Source organism: Nothobranchius furzeri, chromosome 7, assembly GCF_043380555.1.
Source record: "Nothobranchius furzeri strain GRZ-AD chromosome 7, NfurGRZ-RIMD1, whole genome shotgun sequence".
Taxonomy (NCBI): Eukaryota; Metazoa; Chordata; class Actinopteri; order Cyprinodontiformes; family Nothobranchiidae; genus Nothobranchius; species Nothobranchius furzeri.
Genome location: NC_091747.1, coordinates 67172245 through 67198957, shown reverse-complemented (window position 1 = coordinate 67198957; position 26713 = coordinate 67172245). Strand labels below are relative to the sequence as shown.

General features: G+C 48.4%; 3 protein-coding genes across 5 annotated transcripts in view; 2 read left to right on the top strand and 1 right to left on the bottom strand.

Moving 5' to 3' along the window:
- The window catches only part of LOC139070694 (CREB3 regulatory factor-like), a 37954-nt gene extending 32286 nt beyond the window's left edge, over positions 1 to 5668 (top strand). For both annotated transcript variants that reach the window (XM_070553406.1, XM_070553407.1), the window contains exons 9-10: positions 1505 to 1636; positions 5296 to 5668. In XM_070553406.1, the coding sequence (XP_070409507.1) occupies positions 1505 to 1636; positions 5296 to 5411 (248 nt within the window). In that variant the 3' untranslated portion in view covers positions 5412 to 5668. The remainder of the gene's footprint in view (positions 1 to 1504; positions 1637 to 5295) is intronic.
- Positions 5669 to 7721: 2053 nt separating this feature from the next.
- On the bottom strand, positions 7722 to 15977 carry LOC139070693 (ectonucleoside triphosphate diphosphohydrolase 7-like). Of its 2 annotated transcripts, none has more exons than XM_070553404.1 (14): positions 15834 to 15977; positions 13134 to 13226; positions 12833 to 13015; positions 11738 to 11943; positions 11072 to 11222; positions 10383 to 10486; positions 10237 to 10296; positions 10017 to 10165; positions 9779 to 9945; positions 9497 to 9698; positions 9310 to 9429; positions 9141 to 9226; positions 8274 to 8435; positions 7722 to 8166 (listed from the first exon to the last, which is right to left on the bottom strand). In XM_070553404.1, the coding sequence occupies exons 2-14, from the start codon at positions 13139 to 13141 to the stop codon at positions 7950 to 7952; spliced, it is 1815 nt and encodes a 604-aa protein (XP_070409505.1). In that variant the 5' UTR covers positions 13142 to 13226; positions 15834 to 15977; the 3' UTR covers positions 7722 to 7949. The 2 variants fall into 2 exon arrangements, with proteins under 2 accessions (XP_070409505.1, XP_070409506.1); XM_070553405.1 differs by having other exon boundaries at positions 13134 to 13231; positions 15834 to 15967.
- Positions 15978 to 18117: 2140 nt separating this feature from the next.
- Positions 18118 to 24045, top strand: LOC139070695 (mitoferrin-2-like). The gene is made up of 4 exons (XM_070553408.1): positions 18118 to 18587; positions 21475 to 21703; positions 22948 to 23004; positions 23215 to 24045. Exons 1-4 carry the CDS (start codon positions 18240 to 18242, stop codon positions 23784 to 23786), a joined length of 1206 nt encoding a protein of 401 aa, XP_070409509.1. The 5' UTR covers positions 18118 to 18239; the 3' UTR covers positions 23787 to 24045.
- The last annotated feature ends 2668 nt before the right edge of the window (positions 24046 to 26713 follow it).

The following is a 26713-nucleotide window of genomic DNA, read 5'->3' as shown; positions in this document are numbered from 1 at the left end:
GCAGCGTGCCACTAAATTATTATAGGAGTGGTGTTATGTGAAATGTGTCGACAACAAAAATATCTTCTCCTCTCGGGTTGTTGTTGGATTGACACGCATCAGAATGTCTTGTTTCAGTTCATTTGCACATTCATGATCAGTACCGCCTCCTCTCCTACAGCGGTGGTTTCATCCACCATGTTGTTAGACAGCAGCAGGCTTGAATTGACTGGCAACCTGAGATCCACACATTATTTCTAACACTTTAATGCTTGCCGGTTTAATAAGTGACTCTGCTATATTATCAGGCTTTTTTTGCTTATGAGGTGAGAGCACTCAAACGATGAAATGGGTGCTTGCTTTGGTCACTTCCAGCTCTGGCCAAACTTCCCCTGATGTTTGTCAGCACAGTTGCTTTGTACCGAAGGCACAAATCCCTGGGTTTACCTCCCGTATCTGGCTGTTTGGTTGTCTGGTGTCGCTTCAGTTTGCTGGGTTTCGTACTCTCATTAGCTAGTCGCTCGCCACAAATTACACTCTCAGTTTTGACTTTGTCCATTGACTCAATAAATCCAAAGTCCAGGTAGTTGTCCTGAAAAGTCCTTTTTTCTTTCTGAGACAAACCAGATTGTCTTCTCTTTCACGCTTTGGCCATTTTTTCTAGCCTCTTTGGATTAGCTTGCAAGCTAGCTCCATTGGAGTACATAACAGTACCATCCTGCAATGGTACTGTTATGCTAGTAGCGTCACTGTCAATAGTGATCTTAATTTTTTTTAAATAACTCAATACATATTACAAAACTGTAAATATTTAGTGTTGTTACACAAACATGAATTAAATGCCTAGAAATGTTATTTAGGCTCAAATAAAGGAATTTAGTACAGATTAAATAAACAAATATAATAAAGTTTTAACCCCTTTGGGTGGAGAGGTCCTGGTGACTCACTGGGAGGCTTTGGCGCCCCCTTGTGGGGGTCGGAACCCCCCAGGTTAGGAAGCACTGGTCTAGATGATCCAGCAGGGACCTTATGGGCCATTCCCATCTGTACCGGGTCGGCCCGGGCCGGGTAGCCCCAGTCGGCCCCAGCCTGGCCCGGTTGATTCCACACATCCTTGCCTTAAGCCCATGTGGGCTGATTCTACCCACCAATCAGAGGCTTGCTCTAATGGAAGGTGTGAATTTGCTGTCAGCAGTGGGTGTGTTGGCCCTGGTCGGCCTGAAGCAGACCCCCTCCAGAAGAGGGCTGAGAATGAGCCTTGGTTGGCCCGGAAAAATACCAGGCCACCCAGATATGTAAACAACCTACGCTACCCGGCCCGGGCCGACCCGGTACAGATGGGAATGGCCCATTAGACATGTGGATCTGGACCATTTTCTGGGTTAGAAACATTTTAGGGTGGATTGTTTTACTAATGAGTCTGGCTTGGATCAGTTAGACACACATGAATGGATGGTCATAAATTCTCTTTGCGTGGACACTTCTAACCACATGGTTGTTATTGTCCTGCCTTTTGTGTTGGTAGAGAACCTGTTGGGGGCTCTGCTGCAGATAAAGGAGGTGATACGGCGGCGAGTAGAGAGCAGCGAGGAGGACGAGGACTCTGACCAGCGAGGGATGACTCAGCGCCTTGAGGACATTCTCAAAGACTCCAGTGGTAAGAAACGTTGAGTTATGCATATAACTACTGTTCCCTGAAGGAGAGGAGTGAGGTACAACACACAGTATGGCATATCATGCCTCCGCGTGGTCTGACTGAAGACACCTTCAGTCCCGCCTTTAGGCCACATCATGTATGACGTAGAGGGCATGGTCCACCTGCTTAGGAATATCCGTGCTGCAGTTCGATAACCGCTCTTCACCGAGCCCAGCTGAGCAGCGGGGCAACGAAGGTGTTGTACCTCGTTCCTCTCCTTCAGGGAACAGTAGCTTTATGCATAACTCATTCCCTTTCAGTCGGTTCACTCGGTACAACACGTTTTGTATGCGACAAATACCCACGCCCCGCAGAGCAGCCATAGAAAACTGAGCCTGAACGGCGATGCTTTAGTGTAAGCCATTGAAAGGGCAGTCACTTCCAGACAGTAAAACCGGGTATAGCTGCACACATGTCGCTCACCGGAACCCCTCTGAAAAGGGCCCAGGATGCTGCCACACCTCTAGTAGAATGAGCTCTCGCTCCATGAGGTAAACTGAGACCCTTGCATAATGGCCTCCACCACCCAGAGGAAGAGTCTCTGTCTGGGATGAGCTTTACCTCTGGCTGCATTGGTGAACACACAAACAGCTGACCGCATCTTCTGAGTATGGTTAACGTAGACACCCAGTGCACGTAAACGGAGGGGGGCAAAAACAAGCCAACTTGATGATCATGGAGCTGTAACCAGGTGGGAGGTGAGAAGCATGAGGCCGTAACGTGACCTTAGAACCATCAGCAGCAAACACACACAAAGGGTGCACTGAAAGGGCGTGCAGGTCCCCAACACATTTAACGGACGCCAATGCAAGAAGCAGAGCCGTCTATTATGATAAAACCGTCATATCAGTCCACTCAAGTTGTTCAAAAGGTTTACCACGGAGAGCTTCCAGCACAACAGCTAGGTCCCAGGTAGGAACACTTGGTTTGAACTTAGGTCTCAGTCTGCAGACCCCCTTCAGGAAACGAACAGCCTGGGGGTGTGCCCCCGGCGTCATCCCATCAATGCCAACGTGACAAGCAGAAATAGCTGCCATGTAAACCTTGTGGGAAAAGATAGACACAGTAGACACTGGTTCGTCCAAATGCACGGCCCTGTCCCTGTCTGGGACGTCTGAGAGGGTTAGCCACAGATGTCTTAGAGCTACCACCGTCGACGCCATTCCCCTTCTCTGTCAGAGCGATGCACAACGGGATGTGCGGAGAATGTAGCCTGCCATTACTCGAATCTGTCAGGGGGCTATCAGTTGGCACATGGTTGCCCACTTCTGACAGGCACATGGCTTGGTATGTCTGTAGCATGGCAGCTGAACTCAGAGCGGTGGTCACCTGAGCCTGATAAGAGTTTTTCTAGCTGGGATGCTGAGAGCCTGCATTGCTTAGGCTGAGGAGCCACTTGCACCCAGGTTGTGTGATGTGCCAGGTACACTGCCAGAGACTGTTCCATCGAGGAGAGACCAACCAATCCTGCCTTCTCGACGCCCTCGAGGTCCACATACTGGGCGGAACCTAGCACGGTAGCGCGTGTGGACAGCGGCTTGTTCCAGGTGGACTTTAGCTCCGTCATAAAATTCGTAAACATGGGCAGCTGGTTCTTGACCGCAGTCGGCTCTGATGGAAGAAAAAACCTGCGAGCCTGGAGGCTTTCTGAGCCGGAGGAGGAGTGGGCCAATCCATGTCTAGTTTCTCGGCAGCACAGCAGCAGAGAGGGATGAAGGATAATTCGACACAAACAGTTAAGCTAGCGTCGTCAGAGAAAAACACTCTAGCGAAAAGTTCCAACTAGCAGCAGCTAGCTAGCAGAGGCTAAGTGGAAGGTGTTCTCAGTGAGGTGAAGAGCGTTAGAACTGGAACATAAGTTGGGGGCCCCTGCCCCCTACGTCACGTCACATGGCCTAAAGGCGTGATTAAAGGTGTCTAAGGTCACGCGGGGGCGTGGTATCCCATACAATCAGTTGTACAGACTAAATCGACTGAAAGGGAACGGCTCTGGAATCATACTCTCCTTTTTCTTTTCAATTCAAAAATACTTTATTAATCCCAGAGGGAAACTGATTGCTGTAGTAGCTCAGAATAATAATAATAATAATAATCAAGTTGTCACAGAGTTGTTGTATATTACAATGGCTTAGGACGGGGATTGTTCCCCAGGAGTTTAAGCATGCGGTGGTCCAGCCTATTCTAAAAAAGCAAGGCTTGGACTCTTACGATTTGAACAATTACCGTCCTATATCTAAGCTCTTTCCTCTCCAAATTGTTGGAGAAGATGGTTTTTATCCAGATTTTGAATTATCTTAAATCCAACAATGTTTTAGATATTTTTATGTCTGGTTTTCGCCCTCACCGCAGCACTGAGACTGCTCTTATTCATGTTTTTAACGCTATTTTGCTTGCCTCTGATTCTGGTTCTCATGTGTTGTTGGTGCTTTTAGACTTATCTGCCGCTTTTGACACTGTTGACCACGCAATCCTATTACAGCGATTGGAGCAGTTAATTGGCATTCGTGGAACCGCTTTAGAGTGGTTCCGCTCCTATTTCAATGGCAGATGTTTTAATGTTGCCCTGGGGAATTGTGCCTCTAGAGTGGCACCTCTTTTTGTGGGGTTCCCCAGGGGTCCGTTTTAGGTCCGCTTTTTTTTATCTGTATATTTTACCTTTGGCGGCCATTTTTAGAAAATTCCGGGTAAATTTTCATCTCTACGCTGACGATTGTCAGCTTTATGTGGCCCTAAAATCTGCTGACCCTGTGCAACCCTGACTGACTGCCTGAGTGAAGTCAGGTCCTGTCTCTCGGCTAATTTTCTCTATCTTAACAGCTCCAAACTGGAGACTATTCTCTTTGCACCCTGCTCCCCCTCGGCTGTGGAGCCATCTCTGCCCCCGTCATTGTCAGTTTTGGTAAAGCCGAAAATTACAAATTTGGGGGTCACTCTGGATGCTTTATTTTTTAAAATGGATGCACAGATAAATCAGGTAGTCAGGTCGTGTTTCTTTCATCTTCGCCGGCTGGCCAAACTAAAATCTGTTCTGATCAAAAAAGATCTTCAGTCAGTTGTTCATGCTTTTGTAAAGTCACGTCTGGACTATGCCAACTCTCTCTTATATGGTTTTCCCTCCTCTTCAGTGGTACGCCTCCAACTGGTTCAGAATGCTGCCGTAAGGTTTCTTACGGGCATAGACCGACGGCAGCATATCACCTGTTTTGGCAAACAGTTCAGTTTCGGATTAAGTTCAAAATTCTCCTGTTGGTTTACAAATCTATTCATGAAATGGCCCCCTCTTATTTGGCACATCTTTTGAGTCTCTATGTTCCGGCGTGAACCCTGAGGTCCTCTGACCAGCACCTTCTGCTTGTCCCTCCTGCCCGCTATATGGCCCGTGGCGAACGGGCTTTTTCAGTTTGTGCGCCTAAACTTTGGAACTAACTCCCCCTGACGGTCCGACTTGCCCCCTCCCTTCCCACTTTTAAAGTACGTTTGAAGATATTTCTATTCCCTGGCCTTCAGGGCTGAGACTGTTTAACCCTTGTGCTGTCCTGTTATTTATTTATTTAATATTTTTTTTATTTTAAAGTTAAAAATATTTTCTTTAATCACATGTCCCTCTCTGACCCAATCAGGACCGCTAGTCGCTGGACGGACCAAAGACTTTGTGCAGAGGATTCTGGCTGCCAGCGCTAGCAGCCAGAGCCAGCGCAAAGAGTTGCTGCCGGGCGACGACCAGGCAGCAGGCTAACTCTGCTCACACCCAGCTTCCTCCACACACACCCCGACCCACCCAGCACCACCCTCCTGGCCCTACCGAGCTACGGCTCCTCCAGATGTCAGGAGGAGGAGCTTAAATACAAGCACCTTACCACCCTGCTGCACAAACACCCGGCCAGAGCTGCTGCTGATGTCTCTACTCAGTGTGTGTGTGTGTGTGTGTGTGTGTGTGTGTGTGTGTGTGTGTGTGTGTGTGTGTGTGTGTGTGTGTGTGTGTGTGTGTGTGTGTGTGTGTAAAACACAGTGGTCCCTCCCTCAGCGTGCTGTATTTGTATCCCATTGTGCCTATGAATAGACGTTGCACTGTTTTGTAGATGGTTGTAGTTGTCAGTGGGGTGGGGGGGGGGCATATGACACAGAGGAAGTCTTAGCATCAGGAAGTGGGAGGAGCCTAGGCCTAGGTGTGTGTGTCCTGCTGCCATCTCCTGGACTTTAACTCCAACACACCAACATGAAAGTGCCACCTTAAGAGAAGATCCGACCAAAGATTCCTGGACCCCCCCCCCAATCATGTTCAGCGAGTAGAACAGAGAAAGCACCGTTGACCTGAGAGTCTGTGATGTCAGAGGAACACGCTCTGCAGGGCAGGGCTGGACCTGACCTTACCCAAATATGTAGCACTACTTCCTGTATAGCGAGTAGAGGGAAACACTGGTAGATGTAGACAGCAGCACTTTGTTTGTTTATTTGGCAAAGCCACGCCCACTGGGTGATGCTAGTCTTCAGAGTTCTGAACTCAGCCTTTTCCTGTGGTCTTTGTAGGAGCTGAACTTGTCCAAGCTCGCTAAATGTTAGTGGACATTAAACACATTCAAGGACCCTTTATTGCACTGGGGCGACATCATCCAAGCACCTTCTAACGCAGGCGAGTGTCCTCCCGACCGTGGACCTGAGGTCCTCCTGACTTGGCACCTTGATGTGACGACAGATACGGATGGAGACACCGGTTGGTGATGCTGCGTCTGACCCCCGAGTCGGCTTAACTGGTGAGTCTCATCACACAGAAGAGCTGAACCCAGATCAGCCATGTGGGGGACTGGCACTGCTTCTGGGGGTGGACACACCGACTCGCTGCTGGAACAGTTCAGCCAGGTCTGACGGCGTTCCCACATCCAAGTTCTTGGCTAGGCTGCATTCTCCAGTTGGCTCTTCCTTCTATCACCTCAGGAACGTTGATGAGCTTTCAATAGGAGACTCAGCAGCTGCAGAAGTTCATTTGGTTCCTTTGGGTTTGGCTGAAAAGGCCTTTTGTCTGAAACTAATGAAAGTGCAACCAACGTAAGGATTTGCAGCATGGAGCTCACTCCTGCTGGTCTCCTGGAGCTACCGACCGAGGGAGGAGCCTTTGGGATGTGATGGAGCGAGACATTGGCTCACAGCAGAGCTGCTGATGATGCTGGATTTAACTGATCTCACGCAGGTTTGAGTAGCTAAAGATGCTTCAGTCGTCTCAGCGCGAGTCCAGCCACCAGTAGAGACAGTGGAGGCAGCTTTCATGTGGTCACAGTGGGGTTCTGGACCTGGTGGGTCTGAATAGATCCATCAGTAAGCCTATACTGGTGGGACGCCGCTGACCTCCGGGTGCCTGTCTCACTGCCCCACTCCCTCCACTGAGCCCCAATCCCCCACCTGTGGAGCAGCACTGCCACCTGCTGGGGTGTCAGCTTAGCCCTCGCGGTCCACGTGGGGTTTCGTCAGACCTGGTCAGTTACCACAGAAACGAGTAAAAACCAGGGGTAGGTGGGGCGACGGCCTCCAGCGGAGCTAAAACTGCTGAGGGTTTGATTCTGGGAGAGGGAAACATTCCACCCGTCACACATACCGTACAGCCCCCCCCCCCCCCCCCACTAACACACACCTACAGGACAGAAGTGCCGTACGATAGAAGCCTAATATTTTGTTTAGTGTCGTGAGTCGAGTACACCTGTATAATGTATATTTTAATATTTATATGCAGCTGTTCCATTAAAGTATATTTTTAAATAAAACCTGGAGCCGTGTTTCATTAGAACCCGACAGGTTCTGCTGGAATGTTCTCCGAGTTCCACAGACGTTTATTCCAAAGAGACACTGTAATCGGATTACAACTGGTTCACATTTCCATTCCAGACGTGAGAAACGTACAAAAGGGAATCACAGCCGAACATTGCACGATGCCCGTCTCCGGAAAACACCGGTCCTCTGACACGAGTGCAAACAGCAGCAAGAGTCTGAAGATCCGCTGGATCTCCATCAGGAGGTGTCACAAACACGCGGTAGGAATCAGCCGACTAGCCCTGAGCCAACCACACAGCCTCGGTGGTCCTGGAATGTCCGCGGTGAACATTTAGTCCAGTAAAGCAAACCTCAGGAGAGCCTCTGTGGAGGAATGATTCATTAACCAGAGCCGACGAGTGGAACAGACTCTTTCCATCCAGTGAGAAGAAAGCATCGTCTCCGTCTGCGTGTTTAAAGTGGCTCATTAAGCTCTGGGTCCTCTGATGTCACGGATCTGTGACCCGTCAGGGTCTCAGGGGAGCAAAGCCTCTCCCTCTTCAGTCCAGAGGAGGTCCAGCGCCTCAGCCTGCCTCAGCTCCCGCTGGTGGATCCTCCGCAGACGCAGGATGTAGAGCAGGATGGCGAGAACCACCACCAGCAGGCAGAGAGAGAACAGGTGATGGTTGTAGACGAAAGAGGGGCGGAGCCAGCTGGGGTGGTTCTGACGCAAAGTCTCCTGCTGCAGGTCCCTGAGAAACCCAGGTCAAAGTTCAAGAACATCAGTGCTGGTAATCATCTACAGCTCTAAAAGGGTGAGTGCGTGTGACAGAGAGTTGCACGAGGGAGGCGGAGTTACCTGAGGGGCAGGAAACGGGTTTTGAACAGAATGGCACCCAGGGTCCACTGGATCTCCTTGTCAAAGACCAGCTGGGCCGTTTTGAGGCTCGGGTAGTCGAAAGGGAACCGGAAGCCAGAGTGAACCACCTCATACACCCAGGCTGACTTAAAGCACTGATACCTGAAATAACCAGGACGTAGACTTAGATGGTCCAGACCTGCTGCGTTCACGGTCAGCAACACGACTCACGGCTCAGGCAGCTGCAGAAAAACACCTCCAACCCAACAAGACACACACACTCTCACGTACGCACACACTCACACGCGTGTACACACACTCACACGCGTGTACACACAAACTTATGCAAGAACACACACACACACGTACACACACACAGATACACACACGCGTACACACACACAGATACACACACGCGTACACACACGCACGCGTATGCAGACACACACGTACGTACGTACACACACGCGCGTGTACACACAAACTTATGCAGAAACACACACTCACACGCGTGTACACACACACACAGGCAAGCATACACAGATACATGCACGTACACACACACTTATGCAGAAACACACACATGCATGCGTACACACAGATACACGCGTGGACACACAAACTTATGCAGAAACACACACACACACACACTGATCTACTCAGTGGCGCCCCCTGCTGGACACAGACAGAAGCTAATAGCAGGTGAGCAACAGGAACCAAACATCTGCGGTGTCAAGATGGAGATTCGGATCTTGCCCAAGGACACAATGCCTGCCAGACTGCGCGGGAACTGAACCAGCCACCCTCTGGTTACGGAGTGGGCCACCATCGTGTCTTCACCAGTTGTGCAGAAGCCTTGGACCTTACCTGAGTCTGCTGAGGTCAGCCTGCTGGGAGAACAGCTGGTTGTCTAAGCGCTGTTTCAGCGTCGACCACTTGGTGGAGCAGTAGTCCTGAAAGACGTTTCAAACACATCTGCTGCAGTGGCCGTCAGCCAGAACCGCTCCAGCGTCAGTGTGAAAGTGGTGAGTGGTACCTTAGCAGCTTGGGAGTATTTCTGACTGCTGTACTGTCCTCCCATCCTCAACACGTCCTCCATACAGTAGTAAAACTCAGAGAAGCCGTAGAACTCGCTGTTGCTGAAGTTGATGGGGGCCTGAAGGACAAAGGGAGTAGTGAAGAGTGTGACTAGTGTGTGTTTCCTTTAAGGAGCACTGGTTTACCTGGTAGACACCCTGTGGGGAGATGGTGCCGTTGTGGAGGCCCAGGAAAGGTCTCACTGCCTCCCGACACCGGCTCCAGTCCCCCTGACCCCTCAGGTGTAAGGTGTGGTTGTCCCTCACAATTACGTCTGACATCTCCACTGGGAGACATGGGTCCAGGTGGGGCTTGTCCTCCCTCAGACCGGTCTCTGCAGCCACATACCTGGACATGAAAGCGAGGATCTCCGTGAACCCAGACGACAAGGAAAAGATCCACGTTTTAACAAACAACACGACGCGGACCTGTTCCTGGCCAGTGTGCTGTTGACCAGCTGGTCCTCATAGCGCTGTCTGGCCATGTTTCCTCCGAAGCCCAGGAAGGTAGTGACGTAGACCCGGTACACATGTTGGGTCTGCTCCACGTCGCAGCCGAGGTTGAACTCGGCCAGAACGCTCTTCCCAGCCTCCTCCTGACAAACACAACCAGACTAAACTCCCCTGCTGCTCCTCATCCACACCGCCCCACACCAGTGTTCCTCACCTCCTGGGTGGAGCTGAAGGTGATGGCGCTGGGCACCTCATAGGCGATCTGAAGGGAAGCTCCGCCCATATCCATGATGCCCACTGTGCGGCGCCGGCTGATGGGAGGCTGGTTCTCTGACCCAGTCGTCACCTCAACTGTGGCATCCTCTGAAAGGAAAACAAGCTTCATCCCAGTCTGAACATGTCGTGTCTTCTCGAAGCTCCGCCTCCTCACTCACCCTCATCCGGATGATCAAAGCGGCCCAGAACAAAGTTGATGCCAATCCACGCATACACACCTGGAGGGAGGAGACGAGAGGGTGTGTGTGATGATCAGAGCAGCAGAAGCAGGTACCCTCTCACCGTTGCTCTTAGGTCACCTCACCTTCCTGCTTCCCTGAGATGACCTCAGCATGCGAACGGGAAAACAAAAAATCAAACTCCAGAGGAACATCGTTGACCAGGTCCTCCAAGATGGCCGCCTGTTGGCTGGAAGCAGAGCATCAGATTAAAAGCCGTTCTACAAAATCCACATCTTAGGGCTTTTGACCGTGTGGCGTTGCTATTTCCTCATAAAGCGTGTACATCCCCGTCTGCCCGCCTGGGCCCTCATTTACCAAACGTCCGCAGAAACGTTCCTATAATCCATCCAACAACCAAATCTGTTTGTAAAATGGCCGAAATCCTGATATATGAAATGTGTGGTGGCCCCGAGTACGCACTTTCCTCTGCAACGCGCTGTTAACAAATACCACCTCCCACTAATAATAATATTATGAAAATAATAACGCATGTTTGGAGGAGCGTCCTGGGATCGAACACATGCATCCATTATTTGATTATTTTCCTCTGCTCTACCAAACGTACCATGAGGGCCTGACTCCGGCCTCCTCAGGGGTCACGTCCGGGCCTTCCTGTTACATTTGTAGCTGTGGTGTTGGAGGCGTTTAACCAGGAACTGGACACGCCCACTCTTCCCTGGCTTTACATCGCAGTACTTTTACCCAGTAAGCAACATCATACTACACGTGTACAATAAACATGACACACACCACCACACCTGGCTGTACCTACCTGTCAGGCAGTAGCCTCATGCCAGCAGTGCACAGAATGTAGAGCGGTGTCTCTTTGTGTTTGCCCATAGGCACGTGGGCAGCAGCAAAGCTCAGGAGGGGCTCCAGGTAGTCACTGGCCTGAGTGGGTGTGTTTGCCAGGGTGGAAATACCTGAAAAACACACACACACGCACGCACACACACACACACACACACCAGTAACATCAGTAACAGCAAGCCTGACTGAAAGATGCTGGTTTTGTATGCTAGTGAGTGAAACGGTTTCTAGCTAACGTTCTCATTAGCGTGTTGCAGCTAGCTACATGAGCAGGTGTCCTACAGAGCCAGCTACTCTAATCTTAACCTAGTCCAGCTGTTGCAGCGCGACACTTCCCAGGAGGAAACCCGCCTCGCCGGCTGCTCCAGGAATAAAACAGGACATCTAATCTGTCAGCTGATAAAACCACGGCTGCCTGTCGGTCCTCCTCACAGGGTGATAACCGACCTGGGTGACCGAGGCAACATCTGCTTCTTTATACGGGTTGACGTTCCACTGCCGTACGTCTCCTGCTCACACTCGGTTTTCCAAAGTGTTCATCGATGAGCGAAGGCACAACTCCCGACACTAAAATGGTCCGCAGTGGACCAGTGGCCCCGGTAGAGCCACCCTAACAACAAGCACTCACCAGGTTTGATCTTTTTAACGACGGGTTTTCGATCACCGTCCCTCATCTGTCGGATGTCCAGCAGGGTGTGGGGGTTCCCGTTGTGGGGGGGCCAGTAGTACACAAAGACCCTGGAGCCGCTGCTTCCACAGTCCACCACGATCCCATAGTTCAGAGCAGAGTTGCGGATGTCGGTAGCCTCCATGGACTCAGCGATGGAGAGGTACCTGAGGGGTGGAGAAGAGGGACAGAGCAGCCTGAAACCACGTTCTCCACTCCAGTAAACATGGCCGATAGCACCAAACGATGACCTCATGATTTCCTCAACATGAAGTTCTTTCCCCAGACTTGGAGTGGAACCAGCAGCCGTAGACACGTCCGAGCTGCGTCCACTCATCTCAGGATTTAAGAAACAACGTGCTGTTCTGTTTCGTCATCACTTCAACAAAACGTCCTGCACACTAGAGCCAGAATGTCGGTCTGCACTTTAATGCTTTGCTGAAGAATCAGATCGGGTCTCGGTACCGGCAGGTACAGCGCTCAGCATAAATGAGTACACCCTACTACATTACCCAGAAAACCTTTAGTTTCCTTTCAGACGCCAGAATACTCCCACTGACGAGGGCTGGTGGTTACTAACGTGTTCGTTTTCACACACAAACTACGGTTTTCTAACAAATCCATTCAAGCCCATGTCGCAAAAATGAGTACACCCTGATAGTCTCAGGAGAAAAGGGCCGCTTTCTTTCGTTTGCAGGAAAAATCTTTCTCTCATGAGGAGATGACGACATAACACGGTAAAGAGCTCCAAAAGGCCGGCGATGCCGACAGGTGCCTTCAGGATAATTGCCAGACGCCGTGTTATGAGCCGTCCGAGACGTGGAGATGTTCTCTGCGGTTTCTTGGACACTGAAACAACATCTGTCCCGCTGCGAGCCAAGCCGGGTGGGAATGACTGCATGCATGTTGTTCGTGAACGTGTTACTGACGACTAGAGACCAAAGAAACATCAGCTTTGCATCACAAAGCTTTGGACGCGTCGACATTCATGGGACGGCTCAAAAATCCAACCTCTCTGCCCGAGTTCCACCTTAAGCCCCACCAATACCCACTCACTTGTTTACTCGGCCCCCAGGCCGCCGCTGGCTGCCCCATAGCTGCCCCTGGTAGGTTGCTAAGAGGAGTGCAGAGGTAATGAAGAGCAGCAGCAGCAGCAGGAGCCTGTGCCTGGTGGCACAGCTCAGAGACAGCAGAGACACGCTGCAGTACCAGGAGGCCGGCAGGCAGGACAAGGTGATCCTGTGGAGGACGAACACAACCAAACATAAACATAAACATAAACAAACCAAACACAGCAGCGTTAAGAATGGAAGAGGGAAAAGTGATGACGTGCCACACCTCAGTGACTGTTTATTACCTTGCCATGTGTCCACGTCGGCCAAAGTCCAAGATGTGTCACTCGTCACCTCATGGTGGCTGCGTTCTGGCCAGGATCCGGTCCAGAGGTCCACTTTCCTCCGGATCAAAGAGAGAAACAAGTCTTGATGTTGTTCCTGTCTGATTCTTTTGACAGCCTACTTCACTGAACTTATCAACCAATCAGGAGGTAGCAGCTCAGCTCTCTGGTCCCACTTCAACAAAGTCATGAAAAAAGACTCAAACCAGAGAAAGGACTGACTCGATGGATTTTAACGGACACAACTGACTCGACAGCAGTGGCGAATGCTCTAAATAACTACTTCATTAATTCGGTAGAAGAGTTGGCGTCTTATTTCAGACCTCATGGAGATCCCAGCCACTGAGCCAGCAGACCCTTTTACTCTCAGCAGGACTGATGCGAGTGGCACTCACCACAAAGCAGCTGTTCAATAGGAGTCCCACAAGGTTCCATCCTAGGCCCATTACGGTTTTGTCTATGCATCGACTTACCCAACAGTTGTAAAGGTGTCCAGTGCCAAACGTATGCTGATGATACTTACTCATGCAACAAGTGGATGACTTTAAATATCTGGGTGTTGTTTTGGACATTAAGACGAACCTGAACTGCCTCCATCTGATGAGGCCATATTTACCTGTTAAAGCTGCCATGATTGTGTCTCACCTCTCCTACTGTGTAACTGTTAGGGGCCAAGCAACCCAGTCTGCTTTAAAACCTGTCGTGTCTGTAAAACAAGCCCTAAAAGCCCTGAGCCAAAAACCAAGGAAGTGACACCACTGCAAAATACAGGAGAAGTACAATGTCCTAAGTTTCAATAACTTTATAAAGTTCTCGGTTATAAAACCGACATTTAAATGTCTGAATGGCCTCGTCTCAGAGCTGGTGAGCAGACTGATCGGAGAAGCCAGCAGCACAGGAGCTACAACCAGAGGAGTCTCCAACAGAGACAAACCACCGAAATACATCTGTCCTCATTCTCATGTAGAGGACCTGAGATGACCCTACGTTGAGCATGAGCAATAAAACACATTTTCCACTTCCCAGGTGGAAAAATGGCTGAAACACAAACAAGCTTGTGAACACTGATGTTTCTTACCAGTGTGTGTGTGTGTGTGTGCTGATAAACGTTATAAATGCTGTTATTCCACCTTTCCCGGGATCCAATGATTTCCCGCTTTCCTATTCGTTTTCTCTTTTCCTTTCCTTACATTTTTAATCACCATTTTTGTTCTCATTTTAAACATTTTTTTAACATTCTTTGAAATCTTTTTTTATATTTTAATTAGGGATGTCCGTTCCAGTATTGGTATCGACCCAAGAACACTGCATCAGATTATATCGGACTGCATCAAAAATCTCTGATATCAGCGGCACGTTCCGCTTTAAATTCCATTCCAGGAATTCTATCGACCAGCGCCCAGACCCAGCATGCAAAGTCCACGTGATCCAGTGCTTCCCCTGGAAACTTTTCCAGCTGTGGCGCGGGGGCTTGAGCGCGGACCGTTTCGCTGCTGTGTGTTGTCCAGGGGTAAGGGGGGTGGGGGGTGGGTCACAGCACACGGACCGTTTTGCTGCTGTGCATTGTCCGTGCAAGCTGGGGGGGGGGGGGGCTTCCCATGCATGAGTGTGTGTGGATCTTGTAGGTGTGACACTGGAGCCTATGTAGGGGAACACTGGTCAGAACAGTGTGTGCTAGCAACGTAGCAAGGAACAATGTCGGCCATGTATTTTCCATTAAAGTCCAAAGAAGAGGGTTTGGCTGAGTGTAACACAGATTACACCAGATTTATACATCTACCTCATCGTGCGTTTGAAGCAGGATCACAAAACATAAGCAGGAGGATTTTCTCAGTGTGTGAACTTTAAACACTCAACTTGTAGCAGTTGTGTTTTCCTCGTGTCCCTAACCTCAGCTGTTCACATGTATGCAGCCAAAGGTAATAAAATATCAGGTTTTTAGACTTACTGTTGCTGGCTTTTGTTTTCTGTTTGAGTAAAATCACCTGATCGGGCCTTTTATACGTTCCACACTCTGAAACAGGTAAAAATGCGTAGGATTTGTGCCGATATCACATCGCACCGATATATCGGACTGATATCGGTATCGGTCAGTAGCGAAGGCTGAAATATCGATATCGTATTGGAAGTTTAAAAAGTTGCATCGGAACATCCCTCATTTTAATTGACTGTTTTTGTGAAGCGCCTCGGGATTTTTACAACGAGAGGCGCGATAGAAGAGATCGTTTTCTTTCTTTTTGATCTGATTGTTTCAAGGATTCGGTTTGCAGACAGCCTCTGGTTAGGAAACCTCTGCACGAACCCACGCCTGCATTGTCCTTGCGTGTAACACTGTTGGTGCTGACTTGGTAGAATAAACCCAAACGAAACCAAACGCACCAGACTAGCAGGCTGTTCCCAGGTCCATCCGAACAGGCGCTCCAGCTCTTCGGTTTCAGGCTGCTGGACTAGATATTTCTGCTGCCTGTGCTCGGACCAGCGCGGCCTCACAAATAACCGACTTATCTCCCCGGTAAGGAACTGTTGCATAAAGCTAAAACCGTCAAACCGAACACATCAACCCTAAAAATGACGTTTTTTACCGACTGTTTTACAAACCAACCGGAGTTTCAACCAGCTAACAGGTTTCCTGATGCTAGCGGCAGCCTCCCGACCACCTACCTCACTGCAGACAGTCCTCGGCCACGGCGGCGCGAAAGTCGGTAGAAACGGGATTGAAGTATTGACGCCTGTCAGTCTTTCTCGTCTGAGACGACTTTACAAGAACGCGACAAGGCAGAGAGGAGGAAATTACCGGAATGTTACAGGAACTTCCGGTTAAGACTGCCGGTGACGTAACTGTGATAGCTTCAGGCGTGACGCCCCATTGGGCGCTGGGTAGCGTATCCAAGCGTTACAGCATTGCCGCCATATTGGATGGGTCTCCTCCTCACTCTCTAAAGTCAATGCAGAGTGGGCAACTGTGCCCGTTTCTGGTGTTTCCGGTGTACAGTTGAATAAAGGTCACGTGGGATTACTAGTCACCTTTCTAGCCTATCTGACTGGATTTTATATTTTAAAAGAATATATATTTGTTGTTTAATTATATTTGTATTTTAATTATCATGCCATACCTTGTGTCTGATTTTGTTAAAAAGCTTGATTAAATGTGTTTTTTAGTTGGTAAACACCTTCCTCAGTAGAAAAGAATGCACTCTGGGCGAATGGAGACCCATCTAAAATGGCGACCAGACACTGCCGTTTTATCATTTATTAAGCAGACTAGATATGTAAATTTTATTGTTCCAAGCAAAATTTAACATTCCAGATATCCACAATAGTGCTCCTGCTATCCTCAATGAGCATTTCAGATATCTGAAACGTAATTCTTCCTGGGACAAAATATGTCACATTTCCTGTTCATGTGTTTGAAGCGCCTCCTATCCACAATTACATTCTTCCTGTCAGGAATGAACATTGTGGAAAAGAGAAACAATTCCTACATGAAGAAACTCTCATTTTAGATAGCTCTAATTCAGCTGTTACATGTAAAAACTTGTGAAAACATATTAAAATATTTTAGTATCGTAAATACAGAAGTCCTGAAAGACAACAGAAAAAACTGTTCTTGTGAAATTTTCCATGATTTTAAAATTTATTTATTTGTTTTGCACAGCCCAGAGGCAAACACAAATAAATGTTTTCTTTGTGACATCTACAGTGTTCAGCATAAATGAGTACACCCCTTTAAAAAGTACGAATTTAATCAGCAGCTCAATGAACCAAAGAACAGTTTCCAGAATTTTCCCAAGGCTGGTTTAATGGAACACGTGTTTAACTCCATAACATGAAATTAAGGTTATTAAATATAACTTAGATCACACAATCTTGAGTTTTACTAAAACTGGTTGAAGTAAAAATGAAAACACCCCACAACAAAAACTACTACATCAAGTATTTAGCATGACCACCGTGGTTTTCAAGGACAGCACCAAGTCTTCTACGCATGGAATGAACAAGATGGCGACATTTGCATCATCTATCTTTTTCCATTCTTCAAGAAGAACCTCTTCTAGAGCCTGGATGCTGGATGGAGAGTGATGCTCCACTTGCTGCTTCAGAATTCTCCACAGGTGTTGGACTGGCTTCAGATCAGGAGGCAGACTTGGCCATTCCATCACCTTCACCCTGTTCTTGTGCAGAAATGCAGCAGCAGCTTTAGATGTGTGTTCTGGATCGTTGTCATGTTGGAGAAGTGCACGACGACCATGTGCACGGAGTGATGGCAGCATCCTCTCCTTCAGTATAGAGCAGGACATTGTTGAGTTCATGATACCATCAATGAGATGCAGCTTCCATGCAGCCCCACATAGGCACACCACCACCACCGTGCTTCACTGTAGGCACCATGCCTTTATGAAGCCATAGTTATGAAAAAAAAAACCTGTGACCTTTGTCTCATCACTCCAGAGTCTAGAGTCCCAGTAGTCTTCCTTTCTTTCAGCATGGGCCCTAGCTAAGCCTAGACCTGTGGGCTTTAGGAGAGGCTTCCTTTGTGGACGATACCCATGACGACTCTTGTTGTGATAAACTGAAGTGTATTGAACTGAACATCAGACACATGGTATGGCATGATAATTAAAATATAAACGTAATTAAAGAAAATAAATAACAAATCCCATCAGATAGGCTAGAAAAGTTTGTAATTGTAATCTCAATCAATAGTAATCTCACGTGATCTGTCTTCGAATGTACGCGGGTTGCTGCAACCGCAGGCGGCAAAAAAGCGGGTGTAGATGCTAACTCTGCATTGACATTGGAGTTTTGGAGAGTGAGGAGACCTATCCAATATGGCGGTGACGCTATTACGCTCCCCAGTGTCTACGTTTCATTAGGCTCCCGCTTGAAACAGCCAATCGTAGGAGAGCATTTCTAGCCAATTAGAGACAAGAAAGGCGGGCTCTTCCTTAGACACCCTACGATTACAAATTACGCGCCCGGGAACGCGGTCCACCACCGGGGAACAACTGGCGTCCCGCCGGTGTTAAGGGTTCAAATTAACCTTAAAGCCCAACTTATTCCGTCTGAATGGAAGCGGAAGGCTTTGTGTTGCCGCGAACGACCCTGGATTCACCTGCAGTCGACAGGCGGGTCACGGGCTCCACCGCCGCCGGGTCAGGGTTTGGTATTCTGGGCCGCAGGCTCACTGGGGCCTCGGGTGAATTTTTGGGGTCTCTTTCACCGATGATGAAGGCAGGGGGACAAGACTTTGTGTCGGTCTTGCACCGAACAGCACCGGAGCCTCTTACCTCTGTGGAGCCGGAAATGGACTACGAAGGACTCCCGCAGGGAGCCACCAGCAGCACGCATATGCTGGCCGGAGCCGTGGCTGGAGTCATGGAACACTGCCTCATGTACCCCATCGACTGTGTCAAGGTATCGCAACATTTATACGAGTAGCGCAGCTTTCCTAAATAAACTGGACGAATAACGCAGACCGCCGTTAGCATCCTGCTAGCCTACAAGCTAACATGGACAACCAGAGGTCAGTGGCTAACTGGGACTTCCGGTTGTAGTAGCCGGCTAGCTTCGGTTTCTTACATGCCTGCATTTATTACTCTACGTGCCTCAAAACACACATTTAGAACCTGTTGAGGGTCGTGTTTACAGGCTTTACACTTGGGAATGCCTCCTCTGTCACCAAACCTACGTATTCAGTGTGTTTGGGTGTTTTCGGGCATGTTGGTAAAACAAATTCTCAACATGCTGCTGGATCTTTGGTTTTTTTTTTAGTTCCGTTTTGGGGAGTTTGATCAATCCCACATCAGATGTTGATGGCACTTCCCGTGTTGGAACTAGTGGTGGTCTTCTCTTCTCCTTTCCACACCAGAAGCTGGAAAAACAGATTTTTAGGCTGTTCTTTAAACATATGGTTTGTAATATGTTCAGGTTTTTGATGCTTAATTTGAAAATTGAAAATTAAATTGAATGTAATTTCACGGGAGTATTGAGATTTTGTCCAATTGTACTATAGTATTAAATCACTATGGACTCATAGAGAAACATATATTATTAAGAAATATATTTCAAAATATCCGTTAAAATTGCAATATAACTATGATTTTATAACTTTTGAATTCAATTTTTAGATTTTTTCATTAAACCATGCATATCAGAGGTGCCTTCTTTTGTTCAAGATACTACACAAGTACTGCACAAACTGAATGATGTAAAGAACATCGGACCTGGACTTCTTGTTACTATGGACGTGGAGGTGCTATACACCAACACTGGCCGGTCTGCTTTGATCTATTTTGAAAACTCGGATCAAAACCGATAGGGGCGCTATGGGCCGTTTGGGATTAAATGCAGATCCATCGGTGCATCCCTACTGTCTACCTGCCCAACTGCAGCAGGTGTCACTGATTGGCCTTCTTTACCAGGAAGTGAGAGGGCCTACAAACATCCTGAGCCCTGACGAAGGCCCTGTGGGCTGAAACACGTCGGCAGAAAGGTTTTAACCATTTAAGCCGTACACCAATAAAGGCTTTTAATTTTCTGTCTCCTGAGTGCCTCGGACCTCTTTTTGCTTAACCCTCATGTGGATCCCTTGGCTGAAGAGCACCAGTGAGAGTACCAGATAATTTTTTACGCCCACCTGCACTTTATGCACTTCAGCACTTTTTCTATTCTCGAGACCTAAAGATTTAGCTTGTCTGTAAAAAGGCTTTAGTGTCAGAGCTGTGGTTGTGTGTCAGAACGGTTTGCGTCATGAGACGAAACTCTGATGTGTGTATTGTCCGGGTGCATACCGGAGAGGCGTGCACACACGGCTGGAAGTTGGTCAGTACTCGTTATGTCCCGGCACCGGTACGTCTGCGTGTTAAGAGGTTAGAATCGTCATCATTTGTGCCTAAATCGAGCAGCCCCACTAAATGCACCATCAATGAATGAATGAATGCCATTATTGTCATTGCACAAGTACAACGAAAATTGAAAGTACTCTCTCCTAAGGAGCATAAAAAATAATAAAAAACATTAAAAGTAGAACCTGGCTAAAAAACGAGTGGGTTAAATAGGAAAACACATGCCCCATGTACACAAGTCACGTACCTTTCGTCTTGCACGATTCAGTGTTGAGCAACAGGAATGGGATCACGACCCTCCTGTATTTAACGCCGTTATTGCTTTTGCAAAAAAGCTGTTTTTTCCCTCTTTGTCCGTGCTTCTAGTGACCTGCAACGCCAGCACTTCAAAGCGCGAACGACCTGGGTGGGATGAGTCCCTGAGAATGCTGTTGGCCCGCCTAAGGCGGCAGACACTGTACAGGTCTTCCAGGGTGGGGGGAGGGCCACCAATGATGTTCTGGGCCTTTTTATCGACCCTCTGGAGCGTCTCTGTCTGCTGTGCAGCTGGTGAACCACTCACAGACAGTAGGTCAGGGTGCTCTATAGAGCAAACAGTTTCTGCAACACCGTTATTTCTGAGTAAAGTACAGTTTCTACTGTGCCTTCTTGACGACGGTCATGGTGTTGCTGCTCCAGGTTAGTTCCAGCTCTACGTGGACGCCCAGAAACCGGAAGTCTGCCTCCCTCTTCACCTGTTCCCCCGGACAAACAGGGGCTGAATTTGTGTTTTTCTCCTCCTCCTAGAGTCTGGGACCAGTTCCTTGGTCTTGGAGGTTGCAGAGTCAGGTTGTTGTCACAGCAGCACACCAACGGCTGCTCCACCTCATTCCGATAGGCGGATTCATCCCCACCAGAGATGAGCCCCACAACAGTAGTGTCATCAGCAAACTTGATGATTGTGTTGCTAGAATGTGCGGGGCTGCAGTCGTGTGTGTGTGTGTGTGTGTGTGTGTGTGTGTGGAGGGGGTTAAGGAGGTGGGGCCGATGTTCAGTTTAGGGTCTGGAGATGTGAGGGCCTGTTCTCACTCTCAGGGAGCGGTCGGTCAGGAAGTCTTTGACCCAGAGACGGGCGGAGTTCGATATTCCCAGATCAGACAGCTTGGTTACCAATCTGTTGGGGAGGATGGTGTTAACGCCGAGCTGTAGTCAACAAAGAGCTGACGTGCATAATCGTGGACCGGAGACATGACACTAATGGTGGCAGGATCCCAATTGCCTGCAACTCCCCCCAGGTGAAGTGTGAAGGGAACATGTCTCCATCACCGCATGTGCAGCTGATAGGACTGAGATGTATAGATCAGGATTCACATGTGGCAACAAACTACGGGCAGAAAATAAAGGATATAAAACACTAAAAGGTATCTAGTTGACTCTGCAGACGTGTGGATCTAACTGCTGCTGTGTTTTTGTTCCAGACTCGCATGCAGAGCCTGCAGCCTGAGCCGGGAGCACGTTACCGGAACGTTATCGATGCGCTACGTCAGATCATACAGACGGAGGGCGTGTGGCGACCGATCAGGGGTGTGAATGTGCTGGCGGTGGGGGCAGGGCCCGCCCACGCCCTTTACTTCGCCTCTTATGAGAAAATCAAGTTCTCACTGAGTGATGCAATCCACCCTGGTGCCAACAGCCACTGTGCTAATGGTGAGATACTTCCCCTTCTTCTTGTTCTAGAGGAAATCTGCTGTTGCAGCGACCCGTCCGTGTGAATGAACAACAATTTTGGTGTGTGAATTTAAATATCACACACACACTCGGTGTTCTACTCGGGGTGGGCAGCATGATGATGAATCTGACGAACTAACTTTGCAAATATAGCTAAGAGCTGTGGCTCTGCAGAACACGGAGTGCTTAAAAGATTTTACTCATGTTTTTGTTAAATGACATGTTAATGTTTAGTCGTCGATGTGTCAGAAAGGTGAGAGAATGTCAGGAGTACTCGACTAATCATGTCATTCATCAAGTTTAGCTTGTTGCACCAGGATGCTCTGATGTACCATCATTAGCGCGATCAGCTACGTGCCATCTAATAATAAAGCTTATCAACAACTTTAATTACCTGTTAATACACATGCTGCAGTCAGATGGAGGTAGGCACCTAGAGCCAAACACGACTTGTGTTCACCAGAGGCATCGTGGCCAGGTGGAAGCGCTTCATCGTCCAGTCATAACTCAGGAAACGGCAGCACACACCGAGCTACGCCTCTGCAGCACGGCTGGTCCACACGTCAGCAGTCAGGGACCATGGACCGCTCCGAGGGCCTGCGTTAGCGTAAAGATACTAAAGTTAGTTTATTTACCAGATTAATAATTCTGTTATATCTAATAAAGTTAAAGTTTTAACACAAATAAAATGTTTTATGCTTTAAAAATATTAGTTTGATAGTTCAGTCAGCAACCTTTTTATTTTATCATAAATGCATTTTATTCTAATTATTTTATTTGTGTCCAGAGAGAAACACACACACACACACACACACACACCTTAAAAGTTGTTTCATGTTTCTTTTCCATCTCGGTGGTGAAGTGGATCAGCCTGGTAGGTAGTTGTCATGGCAACCTGGGTTGAGCTGCTTGATTATCAGTGGCGTGTCCAGATCTTTTAAAATGGGGTGGCCCAGGTGAGGCACGACTTTGTGCATGGGTGGCACCATGGGTGGTTATTAAACCTCGCGACTCGCGTCTAACGTAGAATCAGGAAGAAGATCGTAACGCTCGATGATCTTTAGCTGCAGTTTCTAAACTAAAGAACATGTTAAGCTCTGGTTCTGAGACTCACACAGTGTGTGTGTGTGTGTGTGTGTGTGTGTGTGTGTGTGTGTGTGTGTGTGTGTGTGTGTACACATCTACGTACATTGTGTTCACGCTTGAACTGCTCTGTCCTGCAGGAGTGGCCGGCTGTGCCGCCACCGTGCTGCACGATGCCATCATGAACCCCGCTGAAGGTGAGTGCTTCACCTGTGCATGTGAACAGCTGATGGTCTGTGTGGAACATGGTTGTGGTGTGGACACCAGGTGGCGCTACAGGCTCATAGGACCGTCTGCTAGTGTCTCATTAATCCTGTGGAAGGCTGATTAAGTGTTTGTGTATAGAAATCATGTCACAGTGAGGTTTGTTTGTCCCTAAAGGCTTTGTTATTCTGTACCCTCCCCAGTTGTGAAGCAGCGGATGCAGATGTTTAACTCTCCGTACCGGGGGGTCTTGGACTGCATGGGCTCCTTGTTGAGGCTGGAGGGTCCGGCTGCTTTCTACCGCAGCTACACCACCCAGCTGACCATGAACGTGCCCTTCCAGGCGCTCCACTTCATGACCTACGAGTACCTCCAGGAGCTGCTGAACCCCCACAGGCAGTACAACCCTTCCTCCCACGTTGTGTCCGGTGCTCTCGCTGGAGCTCTGGCTGCTGCAGCCACCACGCCTCTTGACGTCTGTAAGACCCTCCTCAACACGCAGGAGGCTCCTGCTGTTCATATGATTCAGGCTGAAGCCTCAGTGGGAGCTGCCTCGGCTCCCAGCAGCCGCCACATCTCCGGGCTGGGTGAGGCTTTTCGGACCGTGTACAGGATGGGAGGAGTGGCGGCCTTCTTTAAGGGAGTCCAGGCCAGAGTCATCTACCAGATGCCCTCTACCGCCATCAGCTGGTCTGTGTACGAGTTCTTCAAATACATCATCACTAAGCGGCAGCATGAGAAACGGCTGCGTGGAGATCGAGATGGAGACAAATAAGGACACTGCCGCTGATCTCTGGACAGTCGGAGGTTTGGAGGCAGGATTAGGAGGCTGATGCAGAATCTCAGCTCTTCTTCTGTTTACTAATACAGGCACAGTACTCTGGGTCATACCAGTTATAAACACTAGTCCCCAACAGGTTTTTGGTTCAGTCCAGGTCCGCTACAAACCAGGATCTCACTGGGCTGTGGCTAATTAATGGATTTATTAATGATCACTGGCCAGGAGTACATGCATTAAAGCGTTTAAAACATGACTGTGCATGTGGTTGGCCCTTGCATGGGTCAGAGACAAAAGCAACAGGTGTTGGTAAAAGAGCTAGACCCGTTTGTCCCGTCACACGTAGCTCCGCTCAGCCAGAGGAACCCAACGGAGCCGGCCGGGGCGGGTTCTCCACACGTGGTCGGCGTGTTGGAAATGCCAGCCGTGATTTTATACAAACCTGTACAGGTAAACACTGGAATCAGAGAGAAGCTCAGGGTGGGTTCAGTCCGATCAAACTCTGGTCACAGTCCCATGTCCTCTCACCACAGGGGGGCGCCACTTTAAACCAAGCTGAACCGAAGGGAGAATTCCCACATCTAGTATCTGTTTCAGACCACAGCTAAATCTGTATGAGGCCTCGGGCAAAAACACATTCATCAAATCAGGATAACGGCAGCAGAATTTACTCGTTACCTCACATTCATGGCTCCCGTGCAAAGCTGCCAACGCACTGAGCGTTCAAATCATCTACATTCATTAGTTCCTGTAACTCTTTACTGCAGACGGACAGACGAAGTTCAGGAGAGGTGGATGTTGCATTATCCACACGAAAAGAAAATTTGTATTGAACAAAGGTCAGTTCCCTCTGTAAAGTCAGAGGTATGGAAGAGGGTTAGGGCCACTGAAAAGAAAAAAGAAAAGAAAGAGAATTCAGACATTCCCCCAGAATTCCCTGTCAGAATTCCGAGGTTAAAAGTCAGAATTCTGAGAAAAAAGAAAGAATTCTCTTTTTTTTCCCCTTGTCAGTGGCTCTAATCCTCTTCCGTACAGAGTAGAAATAAATAAAGTCAATATTAATACCCCACCCTCGCTCTAAACGGTCGGCAAATTGTCCGCTGCCAACCCCGTGACCCCGTCTCACTCTGAAATGTTCAAACGTTGGCAGCCCTGCTCATGGCCCGAGGGTCTGGTTTCTGCCCAGGATGGTGCATTAAGACCACGTCGAGGAGCCAACGCTGTCACTGACAAACGAGGAGTCTTCTTTAGTGTGGTGGTTTACAACAGCAGCATTAGTCGAGTCCTTATGAGTTCATCCCTCCTTCAGTTAGCCGCCACTCAGCCAGCGCACAACCCCAGGTGTCCTCACACGCTTGTACTGCTGCCGAGGAGCCATAGCAGAGGCTAGGTTTCACCGATAGATGGGCAAAGATCCATAAACCCTCAACCAGCTGACTTCCGAGTCCAGTTTGTATTTTTAAATGAAACACATCTGACTGTTCATCTAAGCGACTCTGTGAATTAGACTGTTGCACCTTAACAATAACGGCAAAGAAAGTGGGGATTATTTTTAAATGTTTGTAAAATAAATGTTACTCCAGTAACGTCTCACAACTGGGAAACCAAAGACTGATGCTGGTCTGAAGAGTCGGAGAATGACGCCTGATTTTGTGACCTGTAAATAAAACTGGCTTAAGGCAGCTCCTCGCAGAAGCAGGGTCTTCTCTTGGTGCTGGTGCTGAGAAACCATCAACCTGTCTGCTTGTCTTTCTTTAGCCAGACGCACCAACACCCACAAATACCAAAACCTTCACCGGCTGATGCTGTTCTAGGATGTCTGAGTCTGTCTGCGGGTGGAGAATGGCTAATGCAGCCGCTGGGTCAGGTTCCTTGAACCCGACAGGCCCGATGCAGGGTCCGAGTGCGTTTCAGGTGTTGTGCAAAAGTAGTTACCCCCGTCAAAAATAGTTTCCCCATTCACGGGAGCGATACTATAATACTGTAAAACCAGACGTGATCATGGAAACACGTCGCTCTCCGGTGAATTCAATTTACACTCGGTTTTTGTTGGCGTTGCTATCACGAAATCATTTATTTGCAATCAATCACAGTATAACCAATAAGTACAGTAACGTTGCAGAGGGTTTCTTCACAGCAAACGTTAAGGAGGGATACTGATTTTATCAGGCTGTGGGGCCTCGGCTGCCAAAATGTGTGCCCCCCCCCCCCTCCCCCCAATCAACAATGCACATTGGCGTTGCTATCACGAAATGGTTTATTTGCAAAATAAGTCACAGTATAACTAATAACTACAGAAACTTTGGAGAACATTTTCTTTTTTTATACTTCTTAATTTAACGTTTAGTGTTCTCCAAAGTTTCTGTAGTTATTAGTTATACTGTGACTTATTTTGCAAATAAACTTTTCTTAGCTTACCAGCGGGAGAGGCACATGGAGTGACAGAAGGAGGGGGAAACTCTTCCTCCATCCGGTTATGTCGAAGAGGTTCAGAAAATGCCTCCAAATAATCGTGAATGGAGTCGATGAGAGTAATTTTAGTGTCGGCGGGCTTCTCAAGAGTGAGAGAAGGCTGGGTAGCTTGGCTAACATTAGCAGGTTTGCTAACAGAAACGCTATTAGCTAGCAGCTTTTTAGTTTCGGTCTTTCTCTTTTCAGGTTTACTCATTTTGGTTGAAAAAATACTTAAACTCAGAGTAAAGTATGATTATTGCATAGGTGTAACTAAAGTCTCCGTTGACTGTGTGTAATATATTAAAGTAAAGCTAGGTTCGCAGAGCTCAACGATAAGTGACTGCTCAGAGCGCCATCTTGGCTTTTTTTTTTTCTCCTGAGAAAATCTCATGCTTAACGGACTTTCAGCCCGTGACGCACCATGACACGTCGATTCAAACAGCTTGATTTGATTTTGATTACTTTACAAT

Excerpts from the sequence above, each read along its gene's own strand:
- LOC139070693 (XM_070553404.1), bottom strand. Across the intron at positions 11,944-12,832 it reads CCTGGGGGCCGAGTAAACAA|GTACCTCTCCATCGCTGAGT; the intron begins GTGAGTGGGTAT and ends TCCACCCCTCAG. Across the intron at positions 10,166-10,236 it reads CTTTGATCATCCGGATGAGG|AGGATGCCACAGTTGAGGTG; the intron begins GTGAGTGAGGAG and ends TTTTCCTTTCAG.
- LOC139070695 (XM_070553408.1), top strand. The coding sequence starts at position 18,240 with ATGGAAGCGGAAGGCTTTGTGTTGCCGCGAACGACCCTGGATTCACCT. Across the intron at positions 18,588-21,474 it reads ACCCCATCGACTGTGTCAAG|ACTCGCATGCAGAGCCTGCA; the intron begins GTATCGCAACAT and ends TTTTTGTTCCAG. Across the intron at positions 23,005-23,214 it reads CATCATGAACCCCGCTGAAG|TTGTGAAGCAGCGGATGCAG; the intron begins GTGAGTGCTTCA and ends TACCCTCCCCAG.